At 40.1% G+C, this 26,299-nt stretch overlaps 2 protein-coding genes across 8 annotated transcripts; one reads left to right on the top strand and one right to left on the bottom strand.

Moving 5' to 3' along the window:
* Positions 1-56: 56 nt before the first annotated feature.
* Positions 57-21,928, top strand: C12H15orf40 (chromosome 12 C15orf40 homolog). Of its 6 annotated transcripts, XR_015259897.1 has the most exons (7): positions 57-156; positions 236-362; positions 1,216-1,343; positions 3,376-3,505; positions 14,949-15,007; positions 16,621-16,774; positions 17,726-21,928. XR_015259897.1 is itself a non-coding variant. In XM_086757337.1 (5 exons), the coding sequence occupies exons 1-4, from the start codon at positions 82-84 to the stop codon at positions 3,466-3,468; spliced, it is 423 nt and encodes a 140-aa protein (XP_086613463.1). In that variant the 5' UTR covers positions 57-81; the 3' UTR covers positions 3,469-3,505; positions 14,479-14,638. The 6 variants fall into 6 exon arrangements, 4 of the variants coding, with proteins under 4 accessions (XP_086613463.1, XP_086613462.1, XP_086613460.1 ...); XR_015259896.1 differs by lacking the exon at positions 14,949-15,007; XM_086757337.1 differs by lacking the exons at positions 14,949-15,007; positions 16,621-16,774; positions 17,726-21,928 and adding an exon at positions 14,479-14,638.
* Positions 21,929-22,083: 155 nt separating this feature from the next.
* Positions 22,084-26,052, bottom strand: RAMAC (RNA guanine-7 methyltransferase activating subunit). Of its 2 annotated transcripts, XM_086757338.1 has the most exons (3): positions 25,966-26,052; positions 24,111-24,286; positions 22,084-22,460 (listed from the first exon to the last, which is right to left on the bottom strand). In XM_086757338.1, exons 2-3 carry the CDS (start codon positions 24,275-24,277, stop codon positions 22,271-22,273), a joined length of 357 nt encoding a protein of 118 aa, XP_086613464.1. In that variant the 5' UTR covers positions 24,278-24,286; positions 25,966-26,052; the 3' UTR covers positions 22,084-22,270. The 2 variants fall into 2 exon arrangements, with proteins under 2 accessions (XP_086613464.1, XP_010118157.2); XM_010119855.2 differs by lacking the exon at positions 25,966-26,052 and having other exon boundaries at positions 24,111-24,295.
* Between the last annotated feature and the right edge of the window lie 247 nt (positions 26,053-26,299).

Below are 26,299 nucleotides of genomic sequence, written 5' to 3' on the forward strand. Positions count from 1 at the left end.
GAGCGGCCCGGCACAGGACGCAGGCGCGGGGCCCGGCGCAGCGGGGCGGGGCTAGCTGGAGTGGAAGGGCAGCACCGCGCTATGCTGGCCCTCGTCGGCTTCCGTCGGCTGCTGGCGGCGCCGGTGCGGAGCGGCGGTGGGGCCATGCCCCGAAAGGTGCGGGCGGGGAGGCCGCGGGGAGAGGGGGAGCGGGGAGGTGACGCCCGCGGTGACCGCGCCTGTTCCTCTGTTTCAGGGAAAAGGAGCCGGGAAGGGGCCCGCGGAACCGGCCGCCACCGCGGGACCGGTGGTGCTGGCGGGTGACGGCTGCGTGAGGGTGGCGGTTCGCGCCAAGCCCGGCTCCCGCTGCAGCGCCGTCACAGGTGGGGCCGCCGTCCCCCGCCCGGGACGCGGCGCTGCTGGGCGGGAGGGGCGGGAGGGGGCTGTGGGGCGGCTCGGGGCGCTCACTGACGGCGGGGTTTAGGATGCCCCGGTCGCCCCTTCTGAAGAGCGGCGCGGGTGGCCGTTCCCGCCCTAGGAGCGACCGCCGGGCACGGAGCGGGAAGGCCGGTTGTTACAACTGTCTGAGTTATATGGCTTTTGTCTGACCCTTAAGCTGTAAAAAGAAACAAACAAACCAAATAAAGTAGTGGTTTCACACTTCTCTGCGAAGAAGGCAGGCGTAGCGCCTTCCCGTGCCCCGCGGTAGCGCTGGGTGGCGCAGCGAGCGCGAGGGAGATGCTGCTGAACAGGTTTTTTTTTTTGAAAGGAGCGGCAGCAAACGCGCTGGGGTCAGCGCGGCAGATTGACCCTGCACCTTGTGCGTGCTGTTTGTATCCCGGGAGCTTGCGCGGCTTCCTCTGAAGTGTAAAACTTGCTCTCATAAAAGCTGTTCTCCCTCTACAAGTCTAGGTTTACAAATGTACAAACTAGAACTGCTGTTTCTGCGGATGCGCGTGTGCGACTGGCACGGTGGTCTGCGGCAGAGTATTTGGGCTCAGTTGGCAACGCCAGGAAGTTGCTGGTGGTGGCATGGCTCTCTGGGCAGGCTTGTTTCTCATGCTTTTTTTTTTGGTGGGTTAACCTGATTCCAATGCATGATGCCAAGCTGGACCACACCTGCAGCAGAATGGACAATACAGAGACAGGCTTAAAACATAAGCATTCATTTTCAGGAGAGAACAAGTAGATATTTTGAATATTTTAAGCATAAAATCCTTGAAATATTTGTTATAGATGTGACAGCTGAGGCAGTAGGTGTAGCTATTGCTGCACCTCCATCGGAAGGAGAGGCCAATGCAGAGCTGTGTCGCTACCTCTCTAAGGTGCTAGAAGTGAAGAAGAACGAAGTTATTTTAGAGAAGGTACTTCCTTTTTTTTTTTTTTTTCTTTCAGTCTTGCCCTACTGCTATTTAAATTCAAGATTTTGAACCTTACTCATTGAGTACAGGGAGCTGCTTCTCCAAGTTCAGTCCAAAAGATGCTGAGTTGATGGAATGATTCATTGAGAACAAACCTGATGTAGGAAGAACCACAGCTGATCTTGAGATCTTTAATCAGAATAGTTCTCATCATTATATATTTTCCAAATTTGTGTGATTCATATTTTCTATGTTCTTCAAAGATTCTCTCATTTTCATGTCAAATGCAGTTGACAAAATTTGTGCTTTGCAGAGAATGTGCATTTTATGAATAACTTTGCATTCATTTTTTTTGAAGTAACTTCTGTATTTGAGTGAAAATTTTCTGGCAGCTAACATACAAGAAAGAGCATATATAAGCACTGGGATTGTAGCCAGGCCTCAAGAGTTTATTTGTATTTGAATTTGCGTGACTTGACTTTGGTGAGCGGAAACTCTTTGTTTTATTCATTGCACTGAATAAATAATTTGTTTTATTAATTCATTGTACTTAAAGACAGTCTTTCCAGCCATGTTCATTTATAGTTTATGAACATAAGAGCACAATGAAAAATTGTGCCTTTTATTTTTGTCTGTTGGTTTAATGTAGTAGTTGTAGAAGTCTATTAAAGGATAGTGGTAGATGGCAAAGTGATCGATGAATTGAGCACTGTGTTGCCAAAAGGTAGACAAGAAAAGATTTGAGTCTTGTTTTTCCTGAATCATGGGCAAACTACTTCATTTGTTTATCAACATTTCACAGATAACACAGTTTACCTGCCTTACAGGGATGTTCAGGTTTAACTAGATTATTCTGGTAAGTGCTAAGTGGAGTTGAACATAAAAGGGGCCAATATTGTCTGACCTTCTTGATTCGATTGTTCTGACCTATGGGTGTCCAAATAATTACATGCTGGTGTTTGTTTTTCACAAGCCACTGTTTGTTCTCAGTGAAGCATGGTGGTAAAGTCTGGATTTTACCCATGACTTAGATTTTTCCATCCTGTTCTGCTAGGTGTAAGCAGCAAGTGATTTTTGGTACTAGTTGCTCTCTATGTGTTACTTGCTTTATGATAAGTGCTAACATAAACGAAACCAATCCAAGTTGGGAAATTGGTGGGAAATGATCCAGTATAAAACTGAGGTTAGCAGATTTCTATGCAAGGGCCTTGATTTTAATCATCAGCTGGCTAGAGTGCTTCAAAAATCTATTTTTAATTTTAAATTTAATGCTATATTTCTTTATAATGGAATTAAGGACTTTTTCCTCCTTCAGGATGTCGCTTGTGGGCTTTTCAAACTCTTTGCCAGGCTGCAGATTAACAAGCAACTTGTTTCTCATGGTTTACTGAATACTAGCAAAGTTGTGTCTTCAGGAAATACGAAATGAGGTTGCAGGTTTGCCAGTTCCTGTGTAAAATAGCTTTGTTTTCAGTAATACAAAGCCAGGTCAATAATATTTCAAATAACTCCTTTATTAATCTGAATGCCTTATATATATATGATGTGATTTCTTTTCATTTAGTTGATATTATAAACTTGAGAACTCAGCTTAAGAGTAACTAATACTCTAGGGGAGACAACTCTGAAGAAAGATCTGAAAGTACACAGTTATCAATTACACATACCCACTTTTTAAAAACAAAAATGTAAGTTAGTTGGAGTCTTGCTTCTAGATGATACAAATGAATTATGGAAACTTAACCTTTCTTGCTTTTCGTTCTGTACTCTAAAAAGAGCATCAATTCAGGGCATGCTCTGGAAACTGTATCCAATTTTAAAAGAACAGTAGATGAGACATTGTTTTCCACCTTTTGAATACCTAGAAAGCACTAAAATACTATCACTTACTGCTGTGAATTCTGCACACTCACACTTTAAGAATTATTTTTTAAAGTACTTGATGTGTTGGCATTACAGTGAGATTTTTTTTTTTAATGTGTATTTGGTGGTGATTCTCTGAAAGATGTTTTTTTTGTGTGTGTGTCTAAACCAGGGTGGTAAATCACGTGAAAAAGTGGTGAAGATTTTGGTATCCAAGACACCAGATGAGATTTTAGAAAAACTGAAAAAAGAAGCTTCCAGTTGACATAAAACAAGAGTGGGAAATGGGCCAGTGCATCTTGGTAAATGGACTGATATTCTTTCTTATCTAAGTCTAGTCCTGTTGGAAATGTGGGTAATGACTAGGGAAAGATGCTTCTTCCCCCCTGCCCACTCTTTGGTAATATAGCTGCTGTATAGCTGAAGTTTTTGTTTGGTTATCTGCTTGTCACTACAGATTTTTTTTTCACCTCTGGAGAGTTTCCTGTTGGTAAGATTCATCCTCTTCCCTGGTCTCTAAGCAAATTGTTTAGGAAACTTCTTTCTTAGTGAAACAAACTTTCGTTAACAAAGTGAAAGACTTGGAGTGACAGGCTTCCATGTGAAAAGTGGTACAAAAGGATGAATCTGTCTGGATGATAAAGACCCTAGAAGAGTGTTCTCTTCAATATCTAGCAGCAGGTACTGGGTGCAGTTTTGCACTATGTGCACATATGTACATGTAAAATAAACCTATTTGAAGGCAGTATACTGTTGTTAATCACACAGGCAAGCTAAAAGCAGAATCACCCAAACAACTGAAACGAAACCAGAATTTGGCAGTATGAAAAACTGACCAAGAACTTAGTATTGCATACATGGTTTCACTTTGTAATAGTCTGTAATTAATTTCCTGGAAAGTAGAGATACAATTATGTGTCTTTGCCAAATGTATGTCAAATGTAATGACTGTTTTTAATAAAAGGGGCAAAAAGTATTCTCAAACTTTGTTTTGTGTTTATGTTTCTAACAAAAAAAAAAAAACCAAACAATTGTTTCCTAGAAGTCATTTATTAGAGTGTTATTTTTAAACAGGACTTTTTTACAGTCTTTCCTTGGTTTAAAAATGAGTACTATTCCAACCCGCAGAGAACCAAGTAGAGTCATTTGTAGAACAGACCAAGACATCTGAAACAAAATGGACGACTATACTCCAGTCTCAGGGCTAATGAGAAGAAGGCTTAACTTCTCTCTTTATCATGCTTCAGAGGGCAGAGTGAGATTTAAGTAGTATTTCCCAAAAATTGATATGATATCGCACATGTCCCTGGTAGGAATCTGCTTTTTCATCTGCATTCACTGCTGATGTCTGAAATTGTCCTCTCTTTACTATGGGTGTCATAATTGAATATATATATATATATATATGTAATGCCTAAAGGAAAAAAGAAAAAACTATTCTGGAGGTTTGCTTAAGATTTGTCATACCTTCTGCAAAACAGTGTTATAAATGCATAAGTTACAGCTACATTTCTTTACTAGCTTCATGCAGTGCAGACTTCATAGCTCATAATTTAGGTTTTCATGGACGAAAGTCTATTGCTTTAGGAAGTTCTTTCTCCTTCCTATTATCCTGAATATTGCAGCAATTGTTTTTAGAGTTAGAGAACTGGTGCTTGTCAAGATGACAGCTCCCTCAAGGTGAGTCATTTTAAACATGTTGTGGAAAATGTTACTTTCTTGTTTGGACAATGTTTGGAGAACTAAGTCTAAATTGTGAATGCTGTTTGCTTAATGATTTGCATCTGGGCTCCTTATTTTCTCAGGCTTTTGGTCAGCCATACATTACCTTTCCTTATCCTTTTTAGTCTGTACAGGCCTGTTTTGTTTTACTGTTCAGTCAGTTTTGGTTCCTGGCTCCTTGCTGTTTCCTCTGTTCTTGCCCAGCAGAGGGGTACCGTGTCTTGCAGAAAAATTAAGGCAAAGCAAGAAAAAAACGGGTTCATGGTTTGTTGGTTTTTTTGGTTTTTTTTTCTTATTCCTAAACTTCTTTTTATTGTGATTAGAAAATGGCAATCCAGAGACTGATGAATCCTGCATTTGTAAGTTATATTCTGAGCTGGATGCTCAACAGCCATTATAAAGATTACTTTGGAAGCTAATACCATGTGTTACATTATATGTGTTATATCCTATATTGAAATAATGTATTACACTTTCCCACGGCTTCAGACCCAGAATGAGGGAGGAGCTGGGTAGGCAGGTAGTTTCTGAAGCACACTGGTCTTCAATGATGATTATTTACAACAATGGCCAATTTAATCTTTCAGTTCCCTCTCTGTCTTGTTAGCATGTTCTGCCTAGTCTTTGCTAGCTTCTGCTTCAGAGGTTTCACCTTTCCTAAGCGCCTTCAGCTGGATTTCTCTATCTTTCCTTCCTCATCAGTGAAAGTAACTTGACGACAAAAAGGGTGCCTTCAGTGTATTACGCTGTCACTTTTATGTAATGTGAGCCAGGAATATTGTCATATTCGTTACTTGTCAACCGGAAGACAACCTTAGGAAATTAACCACTGTGCCCTCCTCCCTATTGCATTTCTGTTTTCTATTGCATTTATAATTGAGGGGGGGGGCGGCGGGGGGCAGCCATTTTTATAATACTGATTTTTGTGCTTGGCCAAGCCAAGTACTTTTTCTTTCATTTGGATTGTAATATGACATTTAAGACTCACTTTCATCTGTCCAGTTCAGTCATCATACAGTATTTTTTCAAGACTTGTTGCAGTTGGCTGTTTTAGCATTGCTTCTTAGGCAGCAGAAATATTCTTGGTGGCAGGTTTTGAAGCCCTGGCTTCTGTTGCTGAAGGCATGACTTAGTTGAGGCCGCAGTGATTGTGTAAAAAATCCACAGCAGATGGAAGCCACAGTAGCAATCAAAGCAGAGGGATGTAAATTAAGTTCTCCTGGAGGCAGTGCCCTATCTCACTTAAGACTGAAACAATGGACTAGCTGGCAGCATGGCAAATAAAGACTTTGTGTGCTGGGAACAGAGAATGTATTTAATATGAGTAACCCAAATTATTTTAGAAGGGTAGTATAAATAACAGTGGGGTGTTGCCATATCTAATATCCAGGAGCCTCTTATGTCAATGTTTTTCATGCAGTCCTCCAGTCATATCCGTAATAGCTTGGTTGTGGATACGTGTATCTGGTGAAATGCCTGGGAGGCAGGAGTTGCTGGTCTATTCTCTATCAAAAGTGAGGTACAGAAGAGTTAAGCAGCTTGTGTGACCAAACGAGTCACTGCCAAAACTGTGATTTACGCCTAGCTCGTTCAAATCTTGTTGTGAAATCCTAACCTGTCAACTATCTCTTCATGAACACAGTGAAGTATCTTTCTTTCTATTGAGAAAATGGTGGTAGCAAATGTACCTAGCTCTTCAGCAGAGTAGGTTTTTAATATAACAGAACTTCGTGATGTTGTAGGAGGCTTTTTCCAAGAATTTCAAAACACTTTTCACATCCCCTGTCTCAAAATAAAAATTATCTCTTGCTCCTAGACCAGTTAAAAAACATTCTGGTGCCAGTTGCTACCCTGCTTTTACTTGTTGGTCCCTGCTTTATCCATGTGCATCAAGCTACATGATTACTCAACTACTTGAAATCCTTCTGTTGACTCAAGCACTTTCCTCTTTCCCTAATGCCTTGTCAGACTAATTTCAGTAAAATCTGTCTAATGGTGATTTAATGTCTTGCTGCTTGCAGACCTGGGCAGTCAGTGCATTTTTTATATAATTAAGTTATTTAAACATTAGCAAGGTAGAACGCTCTGTGCTATAAGACTGCTTGGAATGGAATTTATTCAGATAACTTCTTAGTCTTTCATCCACTCGGTTGCATTTATTTTCTAAAATCCAACTTTGAAAGTAGGTATATGGTTTGATTGCAGTACTCTAATATGCTAATTAAGGATATTTAATTATACCCTCTGAAGCTGGCCTCTGCTCTTTTACTTTCAATCTACTCCATTTATCATCTGCAGTGCATTCCTATCTCCTTTTAGTCCCAAGTGTTTCTCAATCCCCATTTCTTCAGGTATCATCAGTCTAAATAATCCTGCATAATTGACAACTTTGTCAATAACTGGCAGTGGCAATTTACCAGAAAGCAGTTTAATATCTCCCTTCTTTCAGCCTCCAGGAAGATAGATACACCTGATCTTTCCGCTCATTACTTCACGTCTCACTCTGTTTCCCCTCTCCTACTGTTTATTTGCATATGTAAAACTTGAATCAGATGAGTCCCTCTTTAATTTTTTTTTTTTTTTTTAATTTCAACCTACTATATTCCTCTCTTAATGTTCTTAGTCTTTATCTCAGGAGGATGATTCGATGGTTCTATGATTCATTGCCATATTAGCTCTTATAAAAATGTGCTCCTCTGTCTCCTTCTGGGAAGATGGTGCTTTACCCGCATGTGAAGCGTGTCTTGGTTATTGTTCTCTGGGAAGGCTGCTGCGCTTGGGGCAAAGTGCTGTTCATGTAACCAAGGCACAATAAACAGTCAAAAAGCTGCTGAAGAAATGAAATACTTGCTTGAAAGGAGGAGTCTAATACTTCTCTAAGGTACTGGGAATTTATTTCTTCCTGGTCCTTTATATATAAACTTTCCAAATAATTGTTAGTAAGCCATGAAGAATTTTGCTTTCATCTATAAATACTGCATTTGTTTGTTTTTGCATTGTTTCAATAGCTGGGGAAGTTAGAGTGATGAAGTAGTCCACCATAACATCTTACTGCAGCTCAAGGCTCAGTTTTTGGAATGTTGTTTAAATAAGATTTTGAGTCTCCAAGTCTGAAATAAGGCAGGTGGAAAGGGAAGTACATTGAGTATCAATTTAGCAGTTGGTCACTGTAGAAACCTGCTATAACAAGAACAGTTAACCATGGACTTAAGGAGAAAAGAATATTGGAATGAACAACAAAGGGTCGAAGCCTCATTTTGTGCTGCTTAAATAAAGCAATTGTCTGCCTTAAGAGAACAACTGGGGTTACAAAGTGTAATTCTGAGAGTAATTGTCATTAAGTTGCCTTTTTTTCTATTGCCTAGTGCCCGTGCAGTGCCCATGGGAAGGGCTGCAGCAGATTGTTCCTTTGGGCAGCTTTCATTGCTGTGGTGTTTTGGAAACCAGGATGCATTGAGGAGTAATTTAGAAAAAAGGTCAAAGCTCTCAATACATGTTAGAACTTACTTGGTGCCCATCTGACTGAAAGGGGCATTAAAAAGTTGAATTTTATAAAACAAGCTACTTCTATGGAATCTTTTTTTTTTTTTTTTTACCAGTGCTACTTTCAATAGCTTATCTTAAAATCTACAAACTCGCTGCTGCTTTTCTGGTTTTCAGAAGGTCTGCAGGGTTAAACTTGATAGGATATCATCACACATGCTCAGCCCAAGCAGCAGCTTTCCTGATGTCTCTGGGCCCTGGGTTCGCGTGCCCTCTTGCTGCCTCTCACCTTCAGTTTTGCTGCTGTTGTTTCAGGTGAGGGCCCTCCAGCAGGACTGGGCTCTGTGGGGTTGTTTCTGCTTTTTATTTGTCACATCAGCATTGTTGCTGACTCTTATCTCCTTAGATGCTACTGCGTTTCTTTTTCTGTTTCTTGGACCTGACAGCTCTTTGAGATGCATTCACTGTGGAAGGAGGGAAAAAAGACCTTGTGATACCATCTTTGCAAGCAGAGGGCAAACCTGTCCCTTCCAGTGAGGCCCTCTAGCAGCTCTGTATAGCCTCCTGGCATTTGCCCTTTAATAAAATGTCTCCTGTCTTCAGTAAATCTGACAGCAATCAGCTAGCCATGCGTGTGAGGTCATGTTCCTGCTAGGAGGAAAGATTGCTATTAGATGCACTTCTGAGCAGACAATTTGCTTCATTTTTCTTAGCTGCCTTTTTACAATGGAAGTGCAATCTGGTACTAATAAACCTGATAGGTTTATGTTTTCAGGGCACATTTTTTCTTTTTGTTTGAAAAGCCTGGCTGGATATAAATGCTCACACATAGAGAGGACCAGCCAGGCAAATTGCATTTGGGTCATTTTACTCAATGAGAATGTCTGATTCTGCTCAGTTACTTCCTCACTGAGTTCAGGTTCAGCTACTAAAGCAGACCCAGGAGCTTTTTGTGAAGTATTTTTGAAAGATGATCAGCTTGTAATAACATTCTCAAACTGTATGATTTCTGGTTGCTCTGGTTGCTGTGACATATCAGCTAGAATAATTTTTTTTTCCTTATTTAATAGAGTGCCAGGCAATATTTCTGGCAAAAGATAAATGTGAAATTAGAGCATCTGAAAACACTAATTTGACAATAGCTGTCATTACGTTGTGGATGTGTGGCAAGGCCAGTCTTTCAGTAGCCTGTGTGTAAAAGTAGAGAAGGTGTAAGACCTAATTAAAGACAACTTTCAGTAGTATGAAAAGTGTATAAATGCGAAATCTGCAAAAATAAGGAAAGTGAGCCTGTTGGTGGAGGTGTTGGTATATGTTACACACTTAAAGAAAAAAAGACAAGAACATGTAATACCAGAGCTTGCCCTAAGCCTTTCTGCCAGCTTTACAGGGTTGCCAGTGCAAATCTGAATTTAAAAGTCATTTTCCTCTGATGTTTCTTTAAGATAGACCTCCACAAGAAACAGAAAATTTTCTGCACCACTGTTCATGTCACAAGGCTGCAAAGAAAAGTTCCACTACAGTGTGGTTTATGGAAAATGGTGTTTAACTACCTTTTCTGTAGTAAAACCTTTGGTTTCTCAGCTGCATATGATTCCTGCTCGCTTCAGCGGACCTATTTGGTCTTTTTACCTGGGGAAGAATTTAGTGAAGTGCTCCAAGTTTTACACACCTGGGCTTATAAACATAAGTAAGCAATTTCTGTTAGTTCATTTTCAGATCTTCACTATTTCCAGGCTGGGTTTTAGGCTTTTTCCTGTGGTTATCCAGTGGGAGGTACATTGATTAGACTCTCTGAAGAAACAGAACTTGTTTGATTCCTAGGTTTGCATACTAGTTGAACTTCTCCAACCTAAAGATAAAGAAAATAAAACATGGTGGGGCAAGGGATGTAGGGGTTGGGGGGGAAGGGAGTAATTTACATTAATCAAAGGTAATTTATCGGGCTAGAAGAAATTTTGCTTGGCCTGTTGGAAGGATTTGCTGCATGTCCCTTCTAAGCTCTGCTGGGGAGGAACATGCACAGAAGAGAGGGTGTGATAGACTCTAGATATTTTATAGCACCTGCTCTGCTGTTAGCACTCAAGTCAGAATGGGGAAAAACCTGTCATGTTTTCAAACACTGTAAATCTAGTAATTTGTAATATAAATTTCACAGTTATTTTTTCCTTGCAATTTATCAGTCTAGGTGGGAAAAGGATATTACCTGTGGCTCTTTTAGTGTGAATCTTGAGCCCTTAAATGCCAATCTGAAATTTTTCAGGGAGGAAAGATTCATCATCTGAAATGATAGATTCTTTTAAGGGCCATTGAGGTGTCATATAGAAAGAGCATCTACTGATGCTGTTATTTAGAGTTGTGGGGGTTAAAATATAAATTCAGATGGAAAAGTTGGTAAGCTACTCTTAACTAGTTCATCTATTCTGCCTTCCCATGTCGTTTAAGTAAGTTGATTCTACAAAGGCAGCTACAATTTGCCAGGATTTTTTCATTTTGGTGACTGAACTATTATCTTTCACAGCAAGTCAGGACTAACACTTTGTAATTGCTGTGAGAGGCTGGCACATCCCCTTGACACCAGACTCAGCCAACTGGAACTCCCAGGGTCTTGTCTTATCTGCAGAGCTTCGTCCAAAGCATTGGGAAGTCTCCCACAGGTTTCCATTACGCTAAATTGGCAGCCCTGGGAGCCCAGCCTCCAGCCTTTTGCAGTGGGAGGAGCTGCTGCCAGAAATGCTCATTCAGGTTGGTAGACACGGTGCAAGCTTGCTCTGCAGGGGAAGATAACTGGACTGTATTAAAAATTGTTTCAAAATACCAGTCATTCTTTTCTATCTCTGTGTCAGAAAGACAGTCTGTTAAGACTCTAATTAGAAGAGAAATTTGAACTCTGAGAAATTCAAACCAATCATTGCCACCCTTCATCTTTGAATTTTAGACCTAGCCCCTCTGCTGTATTAATTTCTGCTGTTGAAAAAGTGCAAATAGCAAAAGGGGATGACACTTCAAGGCTTAAGTTAAATTATTTGAGAATGGTAATATCAAGTCAGTGATTAACTGACTCATTCAATAGCATAGTATGTGAGAGTGTAAATCAAACAGTTTTCTTTTGCTTTACTATCTGCGAACAGCACTGAGCAGAAGAGACACCCATCATTGTTTCTTCCAAAATAATGTACTTTCTCCACAAAGGAGCCTTTGGTCTACTGCTACATGCCTGTTCGGTTTTGGAGGATAAATACAGCCCACAGTTTTAGAGGATAAATAAATCTGTGACTTCTTAGTTGCAACAAAAAAAAAAAGTGTGACTGGAGGCAGGTTTGGCAGCAGAGAATAAGCTATCAAGGCTGTTGTGAACGTTGGATTGGCAGCAGAGGAGATAGCTGTATTTAAGGATTTTAGAGAAGAATTTGTCCTAAACAATAAGGTTTGAGCCCATTCTAGATACTAGGACTGTTGATTGATTATCTTTGTGTCCAGTTTCATGAAGGACAGAATCCTTCCCAAACAAGAATGTCAGACTTCTAAAGTAAGAAAATAAGAGCATATAAACCAAATATTACATCCTCTGTGTTGTGTCCCTTTTCCCTGGTCTTTTTTGTTTGTAATAACCTACAAATTCTCATTCTAGATTAGATGCAAATTCTTGGAGGTGCACACTCGTCTGTTCCTTTGGTAAAGCTCGAAGTCTCTTGTTGCCTCTGTAATACAAATAATAATAAGAGCATAATCAAGGCTGTATTTGTTTTGTGGTTATTCTGAACGCTAGAGACTTACAGTAATTATAATACCATTAAATGGTAATGGAAAAAAAGATTTAAAAGTAGATCATGAGACTCTTGGAAGGAGATTAAAATTGTGTTCAGTTTTCTTCACTACCTCAGGCATTGCCTCCCTCTCTTTGGCAAAAAGAGCAGCCTGGGGCATACATCAGCCCCTCTGTGTCAGGGGCCAGGATTGCTGTATAAAGGACAGGTTAATGTGGAAGAGACTAAACAGGAATGAATTCAGTTTCAAAAACTAGCTTTCTGTAATTTTGGAAGTGCGTTGCGTCTGACTACATTTAGCAGTCAGAGATGCTGCATTTAATGCCCGGAGACAGGGACATAACTGAAGAAAGCAATTCTTCCATATACCTCAGTGTGCCTCTCACCACGGGATCTGATTGCTTTATGAATCAGTGCAGCCAGGGCTATGACTCTGTTTCAAAACTTTCGGAGTGTGCTGATTTGAAGACACGATATGATACGGCTCTATTACCCAGCCCTTTGTTTTGTGAAACAATACTCACTCCCAACATCATGATTTGTAGAAGCCAGTGTAAGGTGGTATTTGTCTCCCATCTTCTTTCATAATGTGTTCACAGTGTAAAGCTCCTGTTATGTGCTTGAAACTTTGTGTAAATACAAGGGATGGGAACGCTATCTGTCTAGAAGCCAGGTAATAAAATTGGTTGCGCTAAGACCGAAGACAGCAGGGCCCACAGGGCCAGAGGTGTGTGTGTAGGGTCTGTACCTTGCAGGTGAGATAGAGCAGCTCCAAGGAGTCTTTCAGCAGCTGCCAGGCTATTGCCTCACCCTTTCTGTGGAATGGATACATTTTAGGGGAAAGAAGATTTCCTTGGGGTAGTTTAGTCTGTTACTTTGTCTTGTGTGACCCACAAGGTCTCCATTGGGCCCTGATGATACAGCGTCTCGGTGGCTGTTGCAGTGTTTACAGTGTTCATTTGTGAGGGAGAGATGATGTATGTGACCTTGGTTAATGATCCTTTAGCACGAAATTGGAAGAGAGCATCCAAAAAGGATGGGCTATGCATGATAAATCCCTCTCCCACTGCACAGTTAGAGTAGGCTCATAACAAGTGTGAAAAATGCAATTTCATTTTCCTTCAGCTTTTCAATTTCCTACTAATTCCTTTCACAGAGGCAAAAATATCCTTTGTCAAAATCATTATCATTTAAAGCTGTATAAATCTGAAAGCTCTTAGAAGGTTTCAAAGGTGAATTAAAATACCCATTTTAATTCTACCTTAAGCATACTATGTTTGATTTTGGTTTCTTCCTTTACTTCCCCTTGCGTACAGCGAAGTTTCCTGACAAAAGGCCAATGAAGAGGATTTGTAAACTGATTTTAGTATAATCACATTCTGGCCCATGTCAGTATTCAGGCTGTATTGCTTATCTTAACCTGAAGTGATGTGTTAATTTGACTTGGAAACAGAGTGAGATGTGGACACAAAGTAAACAGTTTATTGAGTTAAATAAAATCCTAACTACAGATCAGTGATTCTGCGACGGTGTTTTGCTAGTTAAAACAGAAGGCCTTGCTGTTACTGCACGGGAATCTGCAGTTTATCATCTGCTGGCAGATAATCAGCCTGGTTACCAAATTGTGCACTCTCCAGTTTTGCCTGCAGGCCAGCGATGTCACAGGGACGAGCAGGGCATCGTCAGCTCGGAAACAGCGCAGACCCAGCGTGGCACCGCCCCGCCCCAGCTGTGATGCAGATGTTAGACGCACAGGAGCCTTCATGCGTTATAACGTTTGTTTAGGCTCCCAGCATGCTGCAGTGGGCCGGCTGCGCCTATATTTTTTTATCTGTTATGCTCAGAGAAAATAATGTGGATTATTTAGCAGCTTAATCCATAGGAATTAAAATAAATTCTACTCTTTGGACCCTTTGCTTGTTTCAGGTCTGTACTGTTCTCCACCCCGTCTGTGTTAACCCAGACAAATCGCAGTGAGATGCCAATGACTTTTTATTACTTACAGTCATTTTCCTTTGTTAAATAATCTCCTCTAAGCTGTTGAAACTGAGGCACTCTTGTGTCGAAAACTATGAGATTGCCATATTAAATTCTGGTGATAGACAAGGAGTAAAGATTTTTCTGTTTAGAGACTATTTTAGAGCTCTGCTCTGATTTTGCCAAATGAAACCGAGATGCAGGTATATGATATGGTCTTAACTTAGGTTTGACATTTTGGTCATCTTGATGCTCACTTTGGGAAGTGTGAATAACCAAAATGAGTTGACATTCACTTAAGATTTCCTTTCTTTTTTGTGTTACAGTTCTTAGTGTTTTCTAGCAATCCTCAAAGTTTCTATACTAGTAGCAGAAAACATGAAGAGCCTGAGAAGGTTTCTGAGCTATGTCTTGGGTGGCATGGTTACAGACAGATTTCTGCCTTTTAAAACATAGTATAGGAGGTGTGATCTCAAGAGACAGAAATTAACAGTTAAAGTCATTCATCAGCCGATGTCCTGTAGCACTGCTGCGTGCCATATGCATGTGCAGCAAAAGTGGAGTTGAGCCAAAGAGCAGCTGAGTTTGTGGACAGCTTTGAATCCAAAGTCATGACGGGACCTGCTGGGATGTCTAGGATCCTCCCCCGGAGCATTAATGAGAAATAGATGCCATCTGGAGGAATTTTCTTGCCAAGGGACTGTGATGCCATCTTTGTCTTCCAGTACTCATCAATCACAAATGGCTTTTAAAAGATTTACATTTGACCTTCAGTCAGATGATTTTGTCTTCTCAGCTACTAAGGATGCTCTGACCTTTCAATAGACTCTTCCAGAAGAAGACTTTTTATTTCTGGTAAGACACATTTGATGCAATGGCTGCTCTGTCAGTCTTCCCTTTCCTTTTCCTGCAGCAGTACGTTCCCTCTTTCATCATAGCTGACTCAGACACTCCCCCCCTTCCCACTGTATTTTCTTTCCTCTTCTTTTGCTGTAGGTGCGAAGAACAACTTTACCTTTGGTGTTTTTAAAACTTGGATGTTTAACTATGTCAGTCCAGTAGTTTGCATTAAAAGCTTTGCATCTTCTTGATTTTTAAAAGGCGAGCGCTGTAATACTTGCTTAAGGCTGGAATTTACTCACTCTTGCCATGATTGTGTGCTGCGTGCGTGAATGTTTTCAAAATCCGTTAAATATAAATGAATAGTGCATTCAATACAATAACCATCACAAGTTTTATTGGTCTGAAATCTGGTTTGCATAGATTGCCCCCTTGTTTTTAATTCACCTCTCTTTAATTCAGTGTTAACTATCGGATTGGAGTACCCGTACCTCTTAGCTATGATGAGGCTGTCTTTATGCTACTTATATTTTTTGAAGGGCTTTTCTACTACACCCATAGGATTAGAATCACTTTATTGTTTAGTGCAAGTCTAGCTTTGAAAGCTTACTAGGCCACAGAATCCCAGCTGTATGCCTCCAAATACTATGCTGTATAACTGTGGAAGACATAAAGGCAGTGTTTAAATCAAGTCACTGCCTTCATAGTATCTAAAATAATTAAAAATCAGTGAACAAATTAATTCCCTCCCCAGAACGTGTCTAATGCATTGTGTTGGGACATAGAGATTGCTATACACCGTACCTATGCTTTAAATGGAGTAGCCCCTGCCTGGGAGGATTTGTGGCCGAGATAGAGACCACAGAAGAGGGCAACAGGGCAGACTTCACTGCTGTGTTATGGATGGAAGCTGAGACACAAAAGTATTAAAAGTGGTTTGTAGCTGAGCTGGGAATTAACACGCATGTCTGGTTCTATCTTTGAAAACATCCTTTCCTTTTAACTTCCTTTTTAGTTCAGGTAGGATGACTGGCACTGTGGCAAACTTGTCTTTTTAGAATTTTAAAGTAACTTTAAAAGGTCTTGTCTTCAGGAATGTTCAAGAACGTGAAGAACTAGTAAAACAGATATATCTGAAATAAATAGGCTGGTGCCCACGTAGTGATAGGAAGGAGAAAGTAAAAACAGTGTTGGGTTTAAAAAACATTTTTAGGCCAGTAGTAAGAACGTGTCTAATACAGGTATGGAGGGAAGTAAGATTAGGCTGACCTTTTATTACCTAGCACTAAATCCATTTTGTCTCTAAAATCTAAAATCCTACTGGTGAGATCTAAAGAGGTTCTTCAATTGGATTTGCCCAGACTGCAGGATACATGATCAATAGCTATTTGTTTATCATCCCTTGGATCTCTCCACCTTACTTAAGGGCTTAAACTCTGCCAGTGTAAGGAGCCAGCTGCTTAACTGCTTCCCCACTCCGAGGTCTGTATGCTGCTGGCTTCTTTTATTCTGGGGAGGTCCCTGGAGTCTGTGGAGGAGGAAGGAATTTCTCTTCCCCTGGCTGTGGCATGGCATTAAAGTCACTTTATAACCAATAATCAAATCTTAAAACTTATTTTCCCCTACAGGATTCAGGATATGTGAGGAAACGACCATGAAGCAATTGTTCCTTTAGCTCAGCCGTGCTCTTCCCCATCGTTGCCTGGGCTGTACAACTACCCTCCCACTCCCATCTTCTCTTAGAACAACAACAACAAAAAAAAAGTAATTCTGCTGATGGAAGTATCCTCTGAGCTGCAGGGTTGGGGAAATAGGATTTGCCCATGTTGGCAGTTTAAGGTAAAGCTTCTTTATGTTCTTACAGCAGTTTAGCTGTAGCTGGGTGTGTGTCCCCAAGCTTGGTGCTCTGTCAGCTCGCTTCAGAGCAGACGATTCCAGCATGCGGCTTATAAATGAGTAACATGAGCTCAATCCGAGGAGAGCCTCTGTCCACGTAGAGCTCTTACGCTAAACTGATTTAAACTTTAGAGGTTTTGCGTGCCTTGTTTAAATGCTCATACCATTAAAACCACTGAAGCAGTATTCTTAAATGTACCTTGTTTTAGGTCTCAGTGGCATTCATAAATCAGGATGACTTGATGGCTACGAAAGGGTAAAACTTAGAAAACAGGCCTTTGCTATATAAAAAAAAAAAAATTACTTTTTATTTTGTAAAAAGAATATGTAATCATTTGAAGCTGGTTGTACTTGCCAGTTATTGCTGTTACTTTATTTTTCTTGAGCGTATTTTCAATAGAAAATGTATTGTTTCAAGCATTTCTTCAGAAACGGGCTTCAGACATGACTTTGGACAAAGAGCATCCACTTTCTGATCAGCGTGGATCTTGCTAAACTCAGAAAAAGGTGGTCAAAAGCTAAGTGAAACATCTTACTGTTTGCTTGTTTTTCTAACCTTAATCTCAACAGAGATATAATCTAGTTATAATCTTAAGTATTTAATTTATGTGGGTATATAAATACCAAATTGTCTTTCCTCACACTGAACAAGAGCTTTGAAAAAGCTTAGTGTGTTAATCATTCTTTTAACATGTAACATGTTTCAGTTTGAAGATGCTGCCTGAATCCTTGAAGATTTTTTTTTTTTTCATGGACAAGGTTGGGTTTTGGTTATTTTTGTAGTTCTATATCAGATAACTAAGTTGTTTTCTTAACTTTAACTCATCTTCTGGATAGATGTGTTTCTTTCAAACAGTAAGCAAGAGCAGCTTTGATACTTGTTATTAATACATCTTTCATTAGTGAAGCAAGATTTGAGTTACACAATATGAAAAAAAAAAACAAAAACAAAGAAACAAAGAAAAAAGAAGGCAGGCCATACTTGTGGAAAAAAGGTCATCCAGCTGCTGAAGTATTATTTGAAAAAGAAGCATCTCTGTGTTCAGAAAAAGACAACGAATGACAAGAAAGGTAACCATTGGGGGTGATGATATGATTTATCCTCTTGTGTGTTGTTTAGACTTAAGGAAAAATATAGTTATTATCAGCTTTTACATGTCTTGTAATAAATTTTTAACAGGAGAGAGTACCTAAAAAGTCAGGGGTGAGCTATATAGAAATAACACTTTGGCATTATTACTGTTTCGCATAAGCAAATGAGGACTAACCACCACTAAGTGCAGGCCGTGCTTTACTAAAGCAAAATACAGGTCATGGTAAACACAAAAATAAATTCCAGCCTGCAGGGCTTAATGGAAAAATAATCCTCTTGAGAGACAAGACCATTGTGCATCACCATACTTTGGTTGCCGTCTACTCTCCTGGCAGTGCTGGAGCCACTGGGCTCTGGTTTGATCTCTAGGATTTACCTCCTTGTGTCCCAAATCAGGCTGCCTATTTCCTAGGTACTTTCAGGGAAACGTGATCTGCCCGGTAATCTTGCTTCATGTCAGGTCATTAGAATATCAGTGCTGTGCGTAATTTAAGCAGAGTTATATAGCTCTCTTCTAACGTACAGGGACAAGGGCACAGATTATAGTAATTTTTCCTGATTGGCAAATGAAAGGCAAGGGAGGTGCAGTTTTGTTAAATTGCTCCTAAGGCGGTCAGTAACTGCTGCAAGGAGCAGTCCTGTTTTCCCTTCCTTCGTGCTCCATGTTCCTTCTCGTTTGTCAGAGTTAGAGAAGGTGTGACTGCACAGTTGGATCAGATAACAAAATTCACCCAGAGTTGTGTAATTCAGATTTTTTTTTTTTCCCCCCTAAGGAATAAGGGTGGTGGCAGGCAAAACCTTAGCTTAAGTTGGATACAAAAAGAGTTTTCCTTCCAACATCTCATCCGTCCATCCAAGAGTACAAGAAGTATAAGAAACAAATGTGAACATGTTTCTTGGTTAAGCAGAATATTTATTAGCAAATTAATACTAAGAGTTTAAATATATTCAATTACATAATTGCTGCAATATTTTCAAATATATTTAAACAGTAGGAGATTAAATGTATTTTTTTGTTCTAGAAGTTGAATGTTGATTATATGTATATCAGAAATGAAACTTGTCTTCCCTATCTGAAATCTCTACTAGGGAGCCTCTTGAAAGTAGTTCAGCTTCTAACTAACCTTTCAAAGCACGTCTGCACATTTCTATTCCCAGCTGCAGAGCCTGGATAAAATAGAGGTTGAATAGCAGTGAACACTTGTAAAATTGTATCTCACAAATCACACTAAGACTTTTTTTTACTCCACACTTTCTTTTGCCTTCAAGTATCTAGTGGCTCAGCTGTAATTTGAAAGCCTTTAAAATGCTAGTTAAGAAATTGTACAAAAACTACTGAATTTTCTTTTTTTTTTTTTTTTTTGCAATAGCACCTGTAATCTAGCATGATAATTCTTCAGTATCAATTAACAGTCTATACAAAATTAATATATGTGTTCAGGAACGGATTTAGAACTGCTGCAAGAGCCATGTTCAGAACTGGGGTGTTCAAACTTTTGGTAATGTGGCAGTCCTTTCTAATACATAACACTTACCTTTCGTTTTATTCATGATAATAATGATGTCTGAGCAAATGTCAGATCGAAGAGATCTCTTAAAGTCAGATTCCAGATGCTGAATTTCAATGTTTACCTTGCAATCTCCAGCATATTTAAAGCAATCAGTTTCTGTAGCGTTTGAAGTTGCAAACATTAAAGTTAGCCAGCTTCAGTTTTGTCATCTGTAACACACTGTAATGCACAAACCCTAATCACAGGCAATACTTACTGGGTTTATTTAGCTTGATAGAAACAGTAAACCAGACTTTATCATAAATACTAATTCATCTAAGTGGAAACTGCTGAAGGTAATCTATTTTGATTTCTATTTACCTTTCTGTCCAGTGCAAGGCATGCATTTATTTAGAAATTTATTCCCCCAAAAAATAAATTAGATTCTTGCCATAATTGTTCCAAGGAAAAGTTTTGTAAATCATACAGGCCCTTAAAGTTGAATTGAGAGTTCTAATGGTGAGGCAGATGGAGTCAAGAATATAAAGACAGAAACCAGAAAGCTGCACTGGCCCGTGTCTGTCCTGGTCTCACAGTCGAGAAACTCAGAATAAGAGGGCTGAGACTACGAAATGTGTGATCTTAAGTCATAACTTCCACATAAGCCATTCTAATCTATGTGCTTCTACAGCTTGGTCACAATGGTGTGGATTCTTTATTCACTAGCTGAAAGACACTAAGAATAAAATAGTTAATGGGCTTGAGGAAAGGCAACAGATGAGATGGAATCCGTTCCCTTTGCCAGGTTTTATTTCAACCTGAGAACTACTCCAGATGGTAAGGAAGAACATGATCCTGGCATAGCCTGACTTCCCTGGCATAGCTGGCAGTGTCAGGCTCTTTGCAGAAAAAGATGCGCTCCCTTCTTGGGGGTAAGAGTCTGGGTTATCTGGCACTTTGTGTGTGATTCTGCATTAAAAGGGAATTGCACCATGCCAACTTGCAGGCTCTCCATAGTGCATGCACGGAGAGGAACTTCGCATGATCTTATATTCCGCTGTGTAACAGCTCTGCCATATTAATGAGGGTTAAAAAGGGTTCTGATGCATTTCATCCAGTAGAAATCCTTAAGGAAAAACAAACCTCTCACTAAAAGATACCGAAGGTTAAACAACTGAATTCAAGGCAAATACTTCAGGGAGCAGGATATTAAATACTGTGTCGGAGTTAACAATATTTCATAAAAAGCAGAAACCAGAAATACTTAGCAGGTAAGTAGAGACACTTGTGTCACAGATTTTGTATTGCAGACTGTAGAAGCTACATACAGTGTGTGTTTCTAAGATCAACAGTAAACGTACTCTTAGGCTCTTATAAGCATCTCATGAGCTGGGGGGCTGTGCTTTTGACTTCTATATTTATTCTCTGTTCTTAAATCAAGATGCACTAATTTGTGCCCCTTATCACATAATGTCATGACTCTTACAACAGTCAGCAGGAGTGGTTCCATGTTTCTGTACAACAGCTGAAGAAAATGTCAAGTACAAAGAAATGCACTGCTCTCCTGGTACAAATTAGCTTATCACATAAATGGTGAAATAGAGAAGTTTGACCCTATTATAGTAGAATGTAAGATAGTGGATTAACACTCCAGACTTCTAATTAATCACAGTGTGTTTCATCCTCTTGGCTGGAGCTGAGTAGGCCATTCTTCTAACTTAAACCCACAGCTTCCCAGTATCAATGCTTATCTGGTAGCACTGCTGTTTGTGCAGCTGTCAGCCTAGAAGACAATTGCAAATGCTTCAAAAGTTGATTTCACAAATATTCAGAAACATCCTTACACGTGGACTATACTTTTATTGTGTGAATATTTAACAAAACCACAGAACTTAGAATTTAAAACTGAATAACACTCTGCACTGCTTATGCTATTTTCTCATGCAAAAAAAGTACAGAGCAGTACTGATTACGGTTCCTTTCTTCTATAACATGCACGAAGTATTTCATACAAACTAATTACAATTATCATCAAAATGTTACAGCTTTACAGAAATGGGAACTGCAAATTTGTTATGCACGTATCAAATTTATTTTAAGGTGATACAAATTAATCTAAGTCTGATATAACTTCTCAGGTAAAACTTGTATATCACTGAACTACTACGATAAGAAGATACATACTTAAACTACTTAATTTTTATTCTAACTTTTAGACGATGTTTTAAGAGGAATACTGCAAATAAACTGAAGCCACTGAGTGAAGAGACACTATGCCAAGCTCATAAAATATTTCTGTCATAGCATCTCTCTTCTCAGTTTTAAGGCAACTGAAATTCAAACCAAAGTGAGCTTTTCTCACTATCAAAAGCCAAACTAAGAAATTCTCTCCAGAGAAAGACACAGTATGTCGCTTTCAAAAAGAACTATCTTAAGGCAATGTGCCACTGCTACAGGCTGCACACAAACCACAGCTATTTTCCTCTGACTTGTTGTGTTTTCTAAATGTAACAGAGCGAAATCTCAGTGATGGAAGAAAGGAAGTGTACTAGTATGAATTCTGACAAAAGAATGAAAGAAATTTAATCTAAGATCTACAGACTCTAAACAAACTCAGTATAATAGACTTTTATTATTCATAAAAAGTATTCCCTTTTTTCAACTCACACTACAGATAAACAGCAATGGACTCTAATACTAATTCTTCAGTTATCTATAAAACTGTGGAAAAAATAAGAAAACTGAAGTCTAACTGAATTTGTTACACAGCACTACTGGACTTTCAAACCACGAGTATCATCAGTAGGGATGGTAACGAGGCCCTGGGTTGTAGGAGTTGTAGCCATATTGTCCGTAGTGGGAGGAGTACGATTGTCCTTGTCTGTGCTGCTGGTAGTTATTACCCCAACCTCTTTCTGGCCTCTGATTAGATCTATAGTCACCTTGCCAGTTGTATCTGTCCCCTCTAAAATATCTGCCATCTTGAAACCTGCAATGAAAAGAAATGTCAGAGTCACACAAATGGTGAGTTTTTAAAAAGATGAATTATAACGAACTCTTAAATTTTACAGTTTCCATGAAAACTGCCATGTAACTGTTTATACACTCAATTACTTATCTGTTTTTACGATAAACTGATGAAAACATATCCACAGTCATCTGAGATCATTCATTAATTTCTTACTACTACCTAACACACTCTTTGCTAAGCGATGGAAGGACAGTGTGTTTCCTAACACAAAGTATTCACAGGCATTAGGTGAACTGCTGGAACTTTGAACAGAGACTCAAACAGACCATATATCTAAATAACAACCAGAAGGTACATCTGTAGCTGTATGGAAGCCAGGTTCAATCTAGTACTTCACAGCTGAAAGCTGTGGCAAAGCAAGCTTAAGTACAATTTAGCTACTTGACAGCATGGAGTCCTGGAATTCACATATTCCCTAAAATACATACTGCCTGTGCTTCATGATCTCTTGTAGATTCCCATACTCAGGAGAGTCTATCTTGTTGGTGATATTTAGCCCTTGTTCAGTCTAAATTTTGGCTCTTCAGCTGTATCTCGATTCCTATCGACAACTGAGGTGCCTCACAGTCATTTTCTTTGGATATCTCAGTGGTGTGGTGTTGACAAACAACATCTACATGAGGTTCACTTTGTGACTAGAGTGTAGATGTAAGAATTAGTTAGTTCAAAGAACCACAAAGTTTTCTAACAACATCTCCTTAAACAATCACCTTTTCTTTTTAATGCATAGAAACTGATTCTGTGCTTAACTTAATGAAAAGCTTCTTAGATGACAAGAAGTTAGAATGTTGTCCTTCTTTTCTTCAGATAAGGCACAAATCCTATTTAGATATTTAGCTAAGAAGTCTTCCCAGTTGTTAGTTGGACTGAAGTTTAACTACTTTATATTGAAGGCTGATGTTAGTATTACCAAACATACTATATGCTGTAATCATTGTTTTTCAGTCACACAAAAACCAGATGTTATTATCCAGAATTCAGGAAAAAAGCTGCAATTACATCTTGAAGAAATAATTCAAAATATTTTGCAGCAGGCAGGTAACATTGCACTTGTTAGACAGATTGGATGATGGATTTTACAGTCATTTCTACTAGATAAAAGAAATACAAGCTGATCTAGCAAAGTACAGCAAATATTTAGGTTACAAATGAAAATATTTTACTGGACAGCTAGCAACAGATAATCACACTATTAGCCTGTTCTTTTGCACATTTTCCTGATGATTATTATCCAACAGAAGATAGGCTGCTTAGTTTTGCAGAACTGTCATCTTTCCCCTCTGGAAAAATGTTTCTGGTTGAGCGGTAACAAGCCCCAGGGCAATGGGTTTGGTGGTTCCAGCTTATTCCTTACTAAAAAGCAAATTACTTAATACTTTCATACACAATGCAAAAACTTTGACTATCAATACAGAGAAAATGTAAAACCTCATTACTTTTCAGAGAAGACTGTTTCTCTTAAACCTAGTTACCAATGAAGTAACGAGAAGATACTTCTATTAACAGAAGTCATTCCTATCTTTCTTCTGAAATAAATGATTATTTAACTATGTATTTGTGAAACTACCAAGATTAAATTTAAAAAAAAAAAAAAAAGGAAATCAGTACCGATCTCTGTTTCTCTGGTTGCCACCAGATCTGTTTCTCCATTCTTCAACTATAGGAGGGGGATCTGCAGGGCGTTTCAGATATTCTTGGTATTCTTCATCATCTGATGTGAATCGATGAGCAAACATCTTTTCATAATTCTGAGGCATGTCAACCAAGGAAGACATTCTGAAAACCTTAAACATGAACACAATAAAAGTGACCTTAGCAATGTATCAAGACTCTTACTGTAACAGCTACCAAAATCCACTTAGGGCAAATGAAGGACAATGAAAAGTTACACTCAGATTAACACAGCAGTTAAGTTTAGGGCAGATAACATAGATGACTGACTCTTAAGTCTTGATGACCTAAGACTGTAACTCACTCTCCTGAACGGGTTCTCTCTGATGGAAAGCAACTCCAAGTCCATGTGCAGTCTTTGGACATCTATACTAGATATGCAGATGCTGATCTGTCTAAACACCAGGAGTGGTTTTAAGGGACTCCATCCACACAGGAGAAATTCAACTCAGAGTAATACCTAATACAGTCAGGCATTTCACAGCACCATCTTTGAATCAGTTTTGATAGATTAGATGAGCTGTGGTAGGAAGATATGTGACATCTCTGAGGGTTAGTAATAGAAAAAAGTATTTCTTCAGAATGTACTCCCAATCTACTTCTAATCCATATTTTTACAGAAAAAAAAAACATGACTACAATCAACTTGAGAAGTTTGCTACGGTAGAAAATATCATGCAAAGCCTACAGCTATACATAGCCAGCAAAGCAAAATAATCAGATTTGTTTACAACAAGTTATGTGTTAATAACTTGACTCACGGAAAGGACAGCACCTAAGAGCATGTTAAATTGCCTCATAATATGCCTCTCTGATGGGATTTGTGTTTAACGCCTTCGTTTCCTTATCTACCTGGCTACATATAGATTTGCCCTTCAGACGTTGGTGCAATCTCACTGTCCATCAGTAAAGTCCGGCCCCTAATAGCAAATGCTGAGAAAGGCTCTACACCTGCTGTTTTAACAAGGGTAATTTACAGCATTAAAGGTCTTTGCCTCTGGACTTCCAGATTAAGCTCTTCTGCTGTCTCCTGAAGATTTGCAGGCAGGACCAATATTCACCTTGCACACCAGAAGGAAAGAAGGAGGAGGCAGGTTTCTTCTGAACCCTGAGAGCTAAAATATAGACCCTCAATGAGCAAGGCCAATTCTTCTCCCTGCTGTACCCATAAGCAGCTTGACACTAGCGGGATGTTTATGGGGAATACAGCACAATGCTCTCTGTAGACTAAACTCCCCTTTCATCAGCTTCAGAAAGTTCAGTGTCTGGTGATCTTCTGCAGCCTTCCCCCTTCCACCTAATGACGCAACGTAAATCTTTCTGAGGCAGACGTGGGAGTTATTCCTGCAGGATGTCCTCCTTTCATCCTCCTTTTTTTTTGCAATGGGCTAACCTCGTTAGTTTTTAGTATGAGCTATCTCCAAGGAACTTCGCTCCTCAGGGGCCACCTCAGTCAGGGCAGGGGGGGTAACGCTGCCCTGGGGACCCACTGCGTACCACTACAGCCTCCTCCAGAGAGGGGCTGCCCTCCTCACGATTAATAATTTTAATATCGGTATTCATCCTGCGGGGGCCGGTAACAGGGAGAACCCCTCTTCTTCCACCGCCTAAGGCCAAACACAGCCTTCAACGGCGGACGGGGCTCACTCCCCTGCGGAGGGCGCAGGTCGGGCCGGGGCCCTCTCCCCTCACAGCGGCTGCGGCCCCGACTGAGGGGAGCCGCGGGTCTCGGCTTCCCGCCACCCTCCTCCCCCATAGCCCGCCCCCCCGCCGCCGCCATCGTTCCCCTCACCCTTCGCTGCCAGCCGCCGCCGAACCGCCGCAGAACGCCCTCCTCTTCCGGGCTGGGCCCCGCCGCTTCCCGCCGCCGCGCCGCCGGGGCCGGGCCGCCTCAGGCCGCTCACCCTTCAGCGAGCCCCGAGGGGTCAGCGGCCTGAGGCGGCCCGGCCCCGGCGGCGGGGCGGCGGGAAGCCACAAGGGCGTGTAAGGCTTGATCCCCCCAAATTAAAATTTGATAGAAAGCACGTTGACATAAAGAGTATTGAGGTTTGTGGGGCGCTTTCCTTGGCTCCCACGCAGGTTTTAAGGAGGTGACACCTGAAATGCCTGGATTTTAAGAAGAAAAA

The sequence above is a fragment of the Chlamydotis macqueenii genome, chromosome 12 (assembly GCF_036417535.1).
Source record: "Chlamydotis macqueenii isolate bChlMac1 chromosome 12, bChlMac1.mat, whole genome shotgun sequence".
In the NCBI taxonomy this organism is placed as follows: domain Eukaryota; kingdom Metazoa; phylum Chordata; class Aves; order Otidiformes; family Otididae; genus Chlamydotis; species Chlamydotis macqueenii.

What these genes read in the sequence shown, in the direction of transcription:
- C12H15orf40 (XM_086757334.1), top strand. Translation starts at nt 82, where the DNA reads ATGCTGGCCCTCGTCGGCTTCCGTCGGCTGCTGGCGGCGCCGGTGCGG. An exon ending in GTGGGGCCATGCCCCGAAAG is followed by an intron (nt 157 to 235) that starts GTGCGGGCGGGG and finishes CCTCTGTTTCAG; the next exon opens with GGAAAAGGAGCCGGGAAGGG. An exon ending in CCGCTGCAGCGCCGTCACAG is followed by an intron (nt 363 to 1,215) that starts GTGGGGCCGCCG and finishes TATTTGTTATAG; the next exon opens with ATGTGACAGCTGAGGCAGTA.
- RAMAC (XM_010119855.2), bottom strand. Translation starts at nt 24,295, where the DNA reads ATGTTTAAGGTTTTCAGAATGTCTTCCTTGGTTGACATGCCTCAGAAT. An exon ending in AACCAGAGAAACAGAGATCG is followed by an intron (nt 22,461 to 24,110) that starts GTACTGATTTCC and finishes TTTTCATTGCAG; the next exon opens with GTTTCAAGATGGCAGATATT.